Here is a 13,071-nt window from a genome sequence, read left to right as displayed (position 1 = left end):
CTGAACACTGTGGGGACTGTGGATTGCGCCCAACTCAGCATGCTGAAGCTGTAGCCAAGCTGGAGGGGCTTTAGTAATGTTTTAAGAGGAAAGTGTTTATAGCCTCTACCTCCTGGTCTGTAAAAGCTTACTGTGTGTTTCAATGAGCCATCTAACCTTCGCTTTGCGCCCCTACATTCCCATCCAGCTCTGAGCCCCTTCAATTTAGCCACCGTACAGCTCAGGCACTCACTTATAGTCACCTCCCTACTCCTAAATTGTATTCAGGCACCGCGTTAGACAGCAAAACCCAGAGCTTTTGCCGTTGGCCCCTTCCCGGACCCGATTCTTTAAGTGTGTGATGCGCATGCGCGCGCTCTCTTTTCCGGTGGGGATCATGGCGGGCGTAGAGTAAGTGCAACTTCTTCCCCGGGAAAATCCGCTTCCATCCGCGGCGTGGCAGCCTCTGCCCCCCGCCGGCTCCCCGAGCCCGACCGCCGGGGCTCTGCCTCCCCGCTGCCGCTCGTATCGACCCACCTCAGGCCCTCCCCGGCGGCCCAGAGCTGTGTGTGGCCGGGGCGGCCTGGGCTTGGGGCGGCAGGGGGGTTGGTTCTCCTCGCCTGGTGTGCCAGGACTTGATGGAGAGTCTCTTGGGTGCGGCGGCCTGACTGCGTAGGGCCCTTGTGCTTGAGGAGGAAGGGTCTTCGGGAGCGGGGCTGGGGTTGCTGGGGGAGAGATGTCGCGGTTCAGGAGCCGTCATGAGGGGATGCGCCAACAGCGTGTACAGTCTCCCCGCGCCGTGTCCCATAGGCAGGATCCCCTGCAACACAGCAGTCACTCCTCTCCTGTCTTGCTGTGTTAGTGTGCTGTATGAAGCATTATTTAGGGCTAGATGCTGCCTTTATATGCATGAAGCTAGTGGGAGTTGTGCCCATGTATCCAAGGGCACTATTTAGCTCTAAATGAATGATGCATTACAAACTGTGATGTTACTCTTCTAACACGACAAGTGACTTCCTAGAAGGTCTTTCAGACAAACTCCCACAAAACTTAACGAAGTTGAATTACAAGCCTTAGTGATAATGACCTTAGACTTCCTTCATAATGAAGTATCAAATTTAATTGGTATTCAAGCTATAGCCAGGGATCGCTACAGCCACCATTGCAGCTGTTTGTAAGTCTTGGACTGTCCCTGTACTGACTTGTATTCAGAGCTAGATGTAAGATCCATCTTTTGAGAGAGTTTGCCTCAATTTTAAGCTAGAGTGATGGCTTTTAAGTAGAATGAAAAAAACAAAACTTTTTAGACTCCCAAATGGTGTCTAAAAGGAAGGTGTTGGATGATAGTCTTTCAAATTGCTTGTTGCTTTTAATTTGTAAGTATTCAGATAAGTGGTTGCTTTATAAATACCTAGAAGTAGCAATAAAAGGCAGTTAGCTATTTAGCTGCTACAGCAATGCAAGTTTCCTTATCTGTGGATGAAAGAGGCTATAAGTACATATTATAATACTATACAGGAGTTCAGGCCTGAGTAAGACCCTAAACAATTGAAGATACAGGGAGGCAGAATGTAATTATAAACTCTTCAGGACACTGAGGCTTGCATTTTCGGTTCCATGTGTGATTTATGTATATCAAAGCTGCTTATAATAATTCTTAGTGAAGCTAAATTTGCAGATACACCTTTCATTATTTGTCATGTGAAAGTGATCTATAAATAGACCCTCAAGTCTTTTTTTTATAATTTAGAGGAAAGAAGGTGCCATCTGTTCCAGAAAGCCTTTTAAAAAAGCGAAAGGCTTTTGCTGATATAAAGGCCAAGCGTCTGAAGAGGCTAGTGGTTCAAAAGAAGGTAAATATTTTAATAAACGTACTTGTTTGAATTGTTTAATTATACAGTGAAGGCAATTCAAATATATAGAGATGGAGATAGAATTTAGTAGATCTTAAATCTGATATATAGACAGCTGTTTTGTTAATCACGGACATTTTGCAGGGTATTTTACTACGCACCACCCTTCAGAAAGAACAGTAATTTTTGGGAGAGTAATCTTAGAGGCAGTATTAGGATTTGAAGTTCAGAGTTTAATGTTCGTTGGTATATGGCAGGAAGATAGCCTATTCAGTAAGAAATTGCGTATTGGTGCACGATGACATAGCTGTTAAAGGCCTTTAGAAACTTTGTCCAAAATGTCACTAATATATTACTCTAAATACCAGGTGAGGGAAACAAACTGGTCTGCTTGTCTTGAGTGTGGCAATAAATAATGGTTGTATGCACAGGAGATGCTACAGTACTTTAAAGCTGAGGTTGATTTTTTTCTGCTTTTATATGTTAGGATGGTGTTGTTATCTATTGTACACATTTTGTAAAGCTTATTGATCACTTGGAATGATATTATTGAGCTGTTGTAGGTTAATATACTTATGAACATAATGTACTTTTGGATGACATTTTATCCCTAATTTCAGCTTCGTAAAGCTCAAAGAAAACTCATCTATGCAAGAGCTCAGGCCTATCACAAGGAGTACAGGCAAATGTATAGACGTGAGATTCGTATGGCCCGAATGGCACGCAAAGCTGGCAATTACTATGTACCTGCTGAACCAAAATTGGCCTTTGTGATCAGGATCAGAGGGTAAGATATTTACCATTTTGGACTATGGTTAAAATTCATGGGGAATAGATTCATTTTGTTAAGATGTGTGGGGGAAATTTGGCCTTACCATATTTGATAGAGCAGCACTATAGAGTACTTAAAAGTTCATCTCATTTGTAATAAAAGCCTTCCACTAGTAGGTCCAGGTAGGTTGACAGTACTAGCAGAGGACTCGTTCAGACAGTCTAGTTCCAGCCACAAACCCACCAACATATTCGGAACAAAGCCCATGTTTTGATATTGTCAGTACAGGTCTGTCGCATCTTACGCGCATTTGACATGCGCGATTTCAACTTTACGCAGTCGGCAAAAACAAAACAAAAAAAGAGAAAAGCAACAGTTTTAATACTATACCTGTAGTACGGGCGATTTCGCCCGCCATTGAACTCAATGGGGTTTTGGCTATACGCGGTTTTTGCTTTATGCGCTAACCGCGAAACGGAACCCCCATGTAAGATGACAGACCTGTAAAGAGGCAAACTAGCAACTGTGCGTGGAGAGTGAATTATCCTCATTTACATTTAATCTTGGAGTGATGATAAAAGAGCAGGTTTGTCTATCAATTCAAATTGTTTTCCCATGCTTGTTCTTCTATTATATACCTGCAACATTGCAAAAATTAGTATTTGTTACTTTTACAACGTAAACTGGATAATATGAATAAGTCTGCAGACCATTATTAATGAGGCACCATAGAAATCTCTCCCTCCACATGTTTCCGAACAGCTTGTTTAAAGGTGTACTAGGAGAGAGAAATCAACTAGTGATCCAGGAAAAGGGCTGTTTAAAGAAGGGTGTACCTGGTTCTCATTGAAGTTGAACTATATCCCTGGTTGTTTTCTGGTGGGGGCACTGAATTGTGAATCAAGAGTATCACCTTGCTGCTTTGCTTTTGCTCAAGAGTAGGTCAGACTGAGCCCTTGTTAGCTTGTTGAAGGGAGACTCTAGATTAAAAGTAGTAGATCTGCTTTGAATGAAAGTTTCAGAGTATAAAATAGAGATGGTAAAACATAATACAGTTCACTGCAATTGTTACTTTGAATCATTGGTAAGCATATAGCTGATTACTGAATCAAAGCCACATAGCCATGTAGATCAAATTATTTGAATATTACTACAGACAAATGTAAATCTAAGCATATCACTTCTGCACTTCGCAGTATCAATGGAGTTAGCCCAAAGGTCCGTAAAGTATTGCAGCTCCTTCGCCTGCGTCAGATTTTCAATGGCACATTTGTAAAACTCAACAAGGCTTCAATTAACATGCTGCGGATTGTTGAACCCTACATTGCATGGGGGTAAGTGAAGTTTTCAATTTAACTTTATCAAGTGAATTTGAGAAGTAAAATACAGGATGTACTGCTCAACACTGAAATAAGAAGCAAAAAAAGTAAACACAAGACCTGGTCTGACTCTCCATCATGAATTCCCATTGGCGCAACATGAAGTGTTTTGCATCCATTGTGTTGCACTGGGTTGTTACCCTTGGCATGCTAAGTTCCCTCTAAGCTGCGTGGCCACACAGCTGCCTATTGAGCATCGTGCTGGCGCTCAGGTCTGCGGCAGCGAGAGATACCTCTTCCCAAATCCCGGACCTGCTGTGGCACCCAGCCCCGGACCTGCCACAATGGCAGAACAGGCGCCCTGACCCAGCCCAACCGGGACCTTCCCCGGCCTGGCCCTGAACCTGCCGCAGCTGGGGGAAAGGCACCTCTCCCACCAGTCCAGGTGCTGCTGCGGGGAGAGAGAGATGAGGGGGAGTCCTCTCTCCCCAGGTAGCCCCACTGCACCCCAAGCCCTTCAGCCCCACCCCAGAGCCCTCACCCCCCCACATTGCACCCCAACCCTCTGTCCCAGCCCTGAGCCCCCTCCACACTCCAAACCCCTTGGTTCCACCCCGCCACATGAATTTTGATATATGCACCAATATGGAGGTGATGTGTGGCACATCACCTCCATATTGGTGCACATAACAAAACTCATTCCGCACATGGGTGGGAAAAATTAGAGGAAACACTGTTGGTATGTGCATTGTCCTCATACTAAGCTCGAATAATTTAATATAGAACTTCATTTTTTGGCATTATTGAATGAGAATCCCAATCACTTCTATCTCACTTCGATATTTCAGTTACCCCAATCTGAAATCTGTGCATGAACTGATCTACAAGCGTGGTTACGGCAAGATCAACAGGCAGCGCATTGCTCTGACTGACAATTCTCTGATTCAGCGGTGTCTTGGTAAACACAACTTAATTTTTTAGCAATGACTTTGGTTTAAGATTATCTGATTTAGCTAAAAATATGAGCTTAAAAATTCTGAACACTACCTCTATGACTAAAAATAGGTTTTACTATGACAATAAATCACTATCTTGGCAACTTGATGCAAAGCAGGAATGAAAGTATTAGCTTTTCCTATTAGAAATCAAAACTTTCAAAAATGTAAGGTAAATTAACTAACTTTTATAATTTGACTAGGCTATTCAACAATAAACCTTGTCTCAGCTTGATTTGCATTGATTTCTAATGGAAAAACTGATAGGTCAAGTAGGAGCCTTTTAAGAATGAAAATATCAGCGAGAAATCATTACCACTAAGAGTGGAAATACTGAAACAATGGCAGGTATTTCTGAACTGTTTTGAAATCTTTTACTAAGTAAATATGCAGTAATCAATATCTTATATCTAATCAGATTTTAAGATTTTGGGATATTAATTTAACATTGTGGTGCAGGAAGTTAATTTCCACATTCCATGTTACTGAATGTTGGTGAAACCTCACCCTCCCCATTCATCTGGAATTAACGGCAAAATAGTTTGTCTATTCACAATTCAAATTGTTCTTGTTTGTTTTTCCATTATATACCTGGGTCACTAAAAATAGCAGTATATATTCTACTTTCATAATTTGCTGAGATCTGAAAGTCCATTATTCTTTACATTACAATTCTAAGAATTGGGTTTTCACAACACAAAACACTCAATTGCTGCGTTGTATTACCAGATGCTCTTGGAAAATCTGAACTCTTGATGTTTGAAGACTGCATTAAATACAGAAATGCCATTGGAGCATTGTTCGCTAAATCCTTGCAACAGTTAATGTGAGATTTAAAAAAAGATGAATTTCAGTTAAGTGCAAGTGTGTAATCAGTGTTGATTTAACTTATTTTTTCTTAAAAGACCACTATGAAACAATGTTTACCAAAATTCCATTAGATTATCATGGTTTTCTTTTCCCTGTCATTGCTGGTTAGTATTATTATATAAACAAGCTTTCTGTAGTGTTTTTCTGTCTTTTTTCATATGTAAGGGGGAAGCAAACCATTTGTTTCTAATTAGCAATAGTAACAGCCTTGAGGGGAAAAATAGTACACAACTTGTTTTGAAAGATTAAAGCAGAGCATGGTGATTTGTGGAATTGACTTGATCTCAAGCAAACAACTTGAGATAGCATTGGTTACTAGTGAACATAACACTTGAGACAACTTTTGAATTGTGGATAGTGTTTTGTAGGTAATCATGCCACAGGCCTTGGGTTTTAGTCTGATAGTCCTGTATAATTACTGTTTCCTGGATTTCAGAGAAATATGGCATCATCTGCATGGAAGATGTGGTCCATGAGATCTATACTGTTGGTAAGAATTTCAAAGTGGTGAACAACTTTCTATGGCCCTTCAAGTTATCTTCTCCTCGAGGTGGAATGAAAAAGAAAACTATCCACTTTGTGGAAGGTGGAGATGCTGGCAACAGGGAAGATCAGATTAACAGGCTCATAAGGAGAATGAACTAATGGTAAGACACTTAATGTCACAGGGAAAATGTACCTTAAAATTAGCACCTCCTTAATTTTACATTAAATATGCAGTAAAGGATGTGGTCCAGTGGATATGGAAGGCAAAGTTGCCTGATTTTAAGGGGGGGTATGTAGTGGATGTATATTATCTGTTTGGATCAGACTGTTAGAGTGTGAAGCCTTATTGAACTAGTTTGTCCAATATCTGATCATTAACTTATTTTTAATGTTAAAATCTTCTCAAAGGTTATAAAAAACACATGTACAGAAATTGTTTGGATCTTCATCATAGTTGCTATGTATTTTTCCCCAACAACTTACTACTAACTTGCTAAACAAATAATTTACATATTTAGCCATGCTTGGGATTTGTAATGGAAACGTTGAATGCCCTTACTGGCATTAAAGGATCAAAAGTAATAGTCATTCCCAGAAAGCTCCTTACTTTTGCTGTTAGCCATCAATTAACTTCATCTGGCCACAAGAGGTCTTTCTTGTAATCACTAATCTAGGTACAAGTGATCTCTTTGAATTTGGCTCTTAGCCTTGCAGAGTCAGAGGTGCTTATAGAAATGGCAGGGGACGGTATGGACTATAAAAGCACTTATAAACTTTTAATTCAGTGTGTGTATTAACAGGACATCTCTGTTCCCTATATTGGCCAAAGTAATACTCTATTTCAGAAAAACAGGCAAAAGGAAACCATAAAGCAAAAAGTTAGTATGGATTATTGAAGTGGCCAGAGGGCTTGAGGACTACCAAATTCCTAGTCTAGAGACTGATAAGAAAAAGGTCGGCCCACCAATGTGCTCCATGGACAATGCTACGGTGCATTTTATTAACCCACGTATGTTGGGATTTCTAATGGTGCTATTCATGGACCGTGCTTGGCACTAGAGCTCGTCAGGAACTTTGACAATGTTTTTGTTGGAACATGCCAGTTTGGCAAAACTGAACTGTTTAGTGGGAAAGGATCTGTTTTGACAAGTTTTCAGCTCAGATTTTTAAAAATTTCAAAATTGTCAAAACATTTCATTATGACATCTGAATTGAAAAATTCTGGGTTTCTAGTTCAAAATGACTGTTTTGAAATGTAAAAAACAAATTCAAAATTACTGAAACTTTCAATTGACCTAAACTGGAATCTTCTTGGATTTGGGGTTTGTGAAAATTTGAGATTGACTTTGTCCTCATTTGGAATGGGAAATTGTTCAGAATAATTTTTGTGGGATGGGAAAACAGTTTCCACTTGGCTGTACTTGGGACCTCTTTCATATCAGCCTTTAGTGACAGTCTGATACCTATGCTCTGGGGAGAATTCTGACCACTACACATACACAGAACTCATGTCCTCCACAGATTTTTGTTCCTCTGCAGAATATAGGTTGCAGGGCCCCATGGGGACAGGGGCAGATGTGCCTGACTGAATGGGAGAGGCTAGAGGTCAGCCAGGGTCTGCATAGGGGAGGCTCCCTACTTCTCCCATCCACACCCAACAACCCACCAGGTTCACTCCCAGGCTCCTTCCCAGCAATTGCTTCCCTGTCCCTCAGCTCCTCGGTTACCCCTGACTCCCTCCCCGAAGTTTTTGTGCTGTTTGTGAGGGGTGCTGGAAATAGATTCCTTACTAGGCATATTATTTGTCAAAAAACACTTCCTGGATCTTTTTTTTTTTGGTCTGTATTGTTACAGACATACTTGCTGACAAGTATTTTGAAATAAATTACTAAAATAATTGAAACTGGCATGATTATATTGTTATTTTGACAAATAAAATATGCAGAATTTTAAAATATTGTGGGCAGAAAAGATTGCATCATTCAGTCTGCCCTTCCTGCTGTGAGCATAAGAAGGGTTCTGCTACTTCAACGCACATTTCCCCCCTTCATTTTCAGAGTTCTCTGTCCTCTGGCACATTCTTCAGTTCCAGTAACTTCTGTTGCTGTTTGTAGCTTTCCTAAGCAGCAGCAGACTGAAACTGACTTGGTTCTTGTTAGCTACCAGTTGCCCACAGGGTTCTGAATAGCAGCTAGTCGTATCAGTTTTCTTCTGTTGCCTGACTAAAGTCTGAATGGTAGCTGCAGAGATGCACTGGAGCTATGATCAGGGTTTTGTGCAGCATTGACAGAGCAGAATAGACTGGATACAAAGACTTATTGGGCCATTTTAGCAATATGGTGTCAAAGCACTGCTTTAAAGAAGAACAAAGGAAATATGTACTCCCATGCCTTTAGAGAAATTATGCATTAGTAAGGCTACGATTTAGTCATAGTTAGGAACCAAATTCATGGTCCATTTTGGTCAATTTCACATCAGAGACTTTTAAAAATAGTAAGTTTCATGATTTCAGCTATTTAAATCTGAAATTTCACAGTGATTTAATTGTAGGAGTCCTGACCCAAAAAGGAATTGTGGGGGAGGTCGCAAGGTTATTGTAGGGGGGGTGTTGCTGTGTGTTACCCTTACTTCTGCACCGCTGATGCTGCCTTCAAAGCTTGGTGGCTGCTGGCCAGGAGCCCAGTTCTGAAGGCAGAGCCACCACCAGCAGCAGTGCAGAAGTAAGGATGGCATGGTATGGTATTGCCACCCTTACTTCTGTACTGCTGACTGCAGAGCTGGGCCCTTAGTCAGCAGCCCTCACCCTCCAGCCGCCCAGCTCTGAAGGCAGCAGGACAGAAGTAAAGGGTGGCATGGTATGGCATTGCCACCCTTACTTCTGTGCTGCTGCTGGTGGGTTGCTGCCTTCAGAGCTGGGTGCCTGACAAATAGCCGCCGTTCTCTGGCCTCCCAGCAATGAAGGCAGCGCAGAAGTAAGGGTGGCAATACCGCAACCTCCCTAAAATAACCTTGTGACTCCCCCTGCAACTTCCTTTTGGAAGGACCCCCAATTTGAGAAACACTGGTCTCCCCCCATGAAATCTGTATAGTACAAGGTAAAAGCACACAACATACCAAATTTCATGGGGGGAGACCAGATTTCACGGTCCGTGACACGTTTTTCATGGCTGAATTTGGTAGGGCCCTAGTTATGGGTATTTTTAGTAAAAGTGATGAACAGGTCATGGGCAATAAACAAAAATTCACCACCCATGACCTGTTCATGACTTATACTGTAAATATCCCTGACTAAATGTGGGTGTGTGTGTGAAAAAATCACAGAATTTTTGACTTCCGCGACAGACACGGAGCCCTATTCATGCCCTTTTTAAAAACCCAAGCACCTAAATTAGATTAAACAAGTGCTCAACATCAGTGAGTTTACTATACTACACTACAAAATAGCAAGCCTTCAGATTACTTACTCATTAGAGATTATGAACACCTAAATGCTTTTCTGTGCCCTTAGAGGAGGAGAGAACGCCTTCATTTTTTAAAGGTGAATTTTTATGGCTGGGAAGATACCTTCCCAGTGTCAACAATTCAAATAAAGTAATTGAAACAGTGTTTCAATTGACCCAAACCGATTTTTGGTTTGGTTTGTTCTTTCCATTAGTCACTTGGGGTTGACTGGAGATGGGGAGTGTTTTCCTCTCTGTTGGTGAATGGGCTGCCTTCTCTGAAACTACCTGCTCATAGCAGTACAGGGGGTTTGTGATGAGCTCTGAAATTGGCCTTACCATTTGCTGGTTGTCTATGTGCTTTAAGTTCTATGGATCAGAAGTGCTGTAAGAGCTTGTTCTGTAGCTGGCTAGTCACATGGTGCTGGTTTCTCGCTCCACCTGCTAAATTGCAAGTAGGCAGTTTAAAACGTTAAATATTTCCTAAGTAAGCAATTAGTATTCCCAAGAATAGATGATTGGCTGGTGGGGAGAAGGGAAGTAGACCATTCTTTGAAATCTTTGGGAGCTCTTCTGAATAAGACTTGGAGGTTGGGATAAAATCATTATATTGCTATTATGCTAGTCTAGGGATCACAATTAAGTTTTGTAGAATTTTTTTATTTGGTTCTGATGGGGTAACTTTCTGGGTGGTTAATAACACAGTGCTTTTAACATCTTTCCTGGAAATTTAACAAATGTGATGAAAAAACACTTCTAAAATTAGTAAATAAATCTTCAATCATTCAAAATTGAGCAAAACTGCCTTTGTTAGATGTCTGCAAACTGGATGGCAGTTCCCGCTTGTGTAAATAAATTGCTGTTTTTTCCAACTGTATCCCAACAGCTTTAAGACCACACATTGCTCTATAGCAGGGGTTCTCAAACTGGGGGTCGGGACCCCTCGGGGTCACGAGGTTATTACATGGGGGGTCATGAGCTGTCAGCCTCCACCTTAAACCCTGCTTTGCCTCCAGCATTTATAATGCTGTTAAATCTATAAAAAAGTGTTTTTAATTTATTGTGAGGGGGGGTGTCGCACTCAGAGGTTTGCTGTGTGAAAGGGGGGGTCATCAGTACAAAAGTTGGAGAACCACTGCTCTATAGCCTATATCAGTATGCAGTCTGCACTCCTTCCATCAATGAGCTTTGCTTTTAAGTTTACCCAGCATGATGGAACATCATTGTGGCCTAAGCTTCCAGGAGCTTTGTGTGGGAAGGAAGTTTAAGCTCTACTTTTTCCTTTCTTCCCCTGAATGTGGTTAAGCTGCCTCTGTGCTCACATATACAGATGGCTTAAGTTCAGTGAAATGGTGCTTGTCATGATTTTGATTGGTGTTCCACCTCAATAGCATTCCTTGTCACTAGCTGGGTTCGGTTTCAGTCCATTCTATACTAGTACTACAGGTCAATACAAACTGCTGTGTCACTTCCATTTCCTTTTAATCACACTTCCTTGTTCTTATGCCCTTGCCATGTTATATTTGGGCTGCAGGTATCAGCGAAGCATTTTTAAAAACTCCTATAGACCCTTTCCATTGGTCTGCAGCTTTTGTAAACACTTTCTCCCCTTTGTTTCCATTCCCCTACATTTTCTTTCCTGCAGAAAATCCCAGTTACTTTACTGCTATCTACTGAAGTTGTTTACACATTCTCTTTAAATATATGAACAATGATTAACTCTTTGGAAAGACTATTCAATTTTCTCATTCATTACAAAACTTTGTGAGGGGGCAGGGAATTGTCTGCTAGTAATGTAGTGAAAACTAGCTCCCTAGCTTAATAAGGAATAGTGTTCATCTAAGCTAATGCCTATGTAAGCAAATGTCTTCTAAAGGGTTGTATGCCTGAAGGTGAATGTTCATTTCAATGTTACGTACCTGTGAGGGTATGTAACATTGGGTATGTAACATACCTCTGCCCCTTTGTCTACATTAGGGAGATTTACTAAATATTTCCTACAGTTTTTCCAGCATTGTCTCACCTTGAGCAGTGTTTGTGTGGGGAGGCCCAATGCAGCTGAGTGCTTAACACAAAGCTGAAAGGAGTGCCTTTAAGCCTTTGCTTAAAATTCCCTTGTATAGACACAGGACTCATAATAACATAGGTGGAGCTGGATTGAAGTGCATTTTTACATGTTTAGCATCAACATTAACAGCAGGGACTATGACTTGATTGTGTTCTGCCTTAAATACTAGCTTTCCTCTTCATTCAAGGTAGACTTGCTTCTTTCTTTTGTCACATTAATGTTCTTATATTAGGAGACATAACATGTTCTAAAGCTACAGTTGGAAGACAGTGCTTTATTGCGAATAAAGGAACTTAGGTATTGAGGTTGGAGCTATTTGACTTGCATAGGATTCTAGTAAAGTCATATTAAATAGTTAGCACCTAAGGGTCTTTTCCATGTGGTTGAAAATATATATAAAGTCACTTCAGCTGTGATAAACTGATAATTTCTATATTACCATCATGTAGAACTAAGAAAGTCAAATAATATTGTTAATGTTAATTTGTCTTCTCTTTCAGGTGCCCAGCAGTGGACTTTCCTACTCTGATCTGTTAATAAAAAAAAATGTTCTGTGCATAACAGTCTCAAGTCATTTTGCCTGGGGATTTTTCTGTCGTACTCCTGTGTAGTCACATTGTCTAAAAGTGGGCTTTAATAGGGTACTCCCAAAGCTTCATAATTAAGATTCAATAGTAAAGTATAAAATACTACTTCCTTTTTATTTTACTTCACACTTATTCTTCCTCTCCTCAAATATGAAGTACCTTCAGGGTAAGCCCTCCCACTCTCTTCTGAATTTCAACTGTAGCAGAGGAGGTATAGAGTGGCTTTTGGGGGGGGGGGGGGGGGGGGGAGATGATGGGTAAGCGTCTTGTTTCTATTGACTGATTAAGGCCCTAGGAGGGCTGCAGAATCAAGGCTCAGTTTGCTGCAACATACATCTGGCAAACCAGTAACTTTCCACCACCCTTTTCCCAGATTCCTTTCTGCACTCCATGGCAGTTGGGCAAGACTCTGCAGACTTGCTAAGGGGCACAGAAGAGTCCAGGCTCCTTAGGTCTGCAACAACAAAAAAATTAAGGTTCTCAGCACCCCACCACCCTTAAACAAGTTTAGACTAAGACACATGAAAGTTTTCAGTGCATTGAGAAACTAATTTTCTATTAAAACGTTTGTTTATTTCAGCTCTGCTACTGACAGCGTCAGTTACACGTGAGAGCTGAAATAAAGGGGCACAAATGGGTTAGTTGTCAGTATACTTCTCAAACTTGCTGTGGCCTAAAGATAGGATGTAATGTGACCAACAT

The 13,071-nt window shown here is 41.1% G+C and overlaps 1 protein-coding gene across 1 annotated transcript; it reads left to right on the top strand.

Moving 5' to 3' along the window:
• The first annotated feature begins 1,719 nt into the window (after window positions 1–1,719).
• On the top strand, window positions 1,720–12,340 carry RPL7 (ribosomal protein L7). Its single transcript, XM_029914347.1, has 6 exons — window positions 1,720–1,832; window positions 2,453–2,619; window positions 3,801–3,938; window positions 4,772–4,881; window positions 6,225–6,435; window positions 12,283–12,340. The coding sequence occupies exons 2-5, from the start codon at window positions 2,519–2,521 to the stop codon at window positions 6,431–6,433; spliced, it is 558 nt and encodes a 185-aa protein (XP_029770207.1). The 5' UTR covers window positions 1,720–1,832; window positions 2,453–2,518; the 3' UTR covers window positions 6,434–6,435; window positions 12,283–12,340.
• The last annotated feature ends 731 nt before the right edge of the window (window positions 12,341–13,071 follow it).

This window comes from Terrapene carolina, unplaced genomic scaffold (assembly GCF_002925995.2).
Source record: "Terrapene carolina triunguis isolate 2854851 unplaced genomic scaffold, T_m_triunguis-2.0 Scaffold58, whole genome shotgun sequence".
NCBI classification, from domain to species: domain Eukaryota; kingdom Metazoa; phylum Chordata; order Testudines; family Emydidae; genus Terrapene; species Terrapene triunguis.
This window is presented reverse-complemented; position numbering and strand designations above follow the sequence as displayed.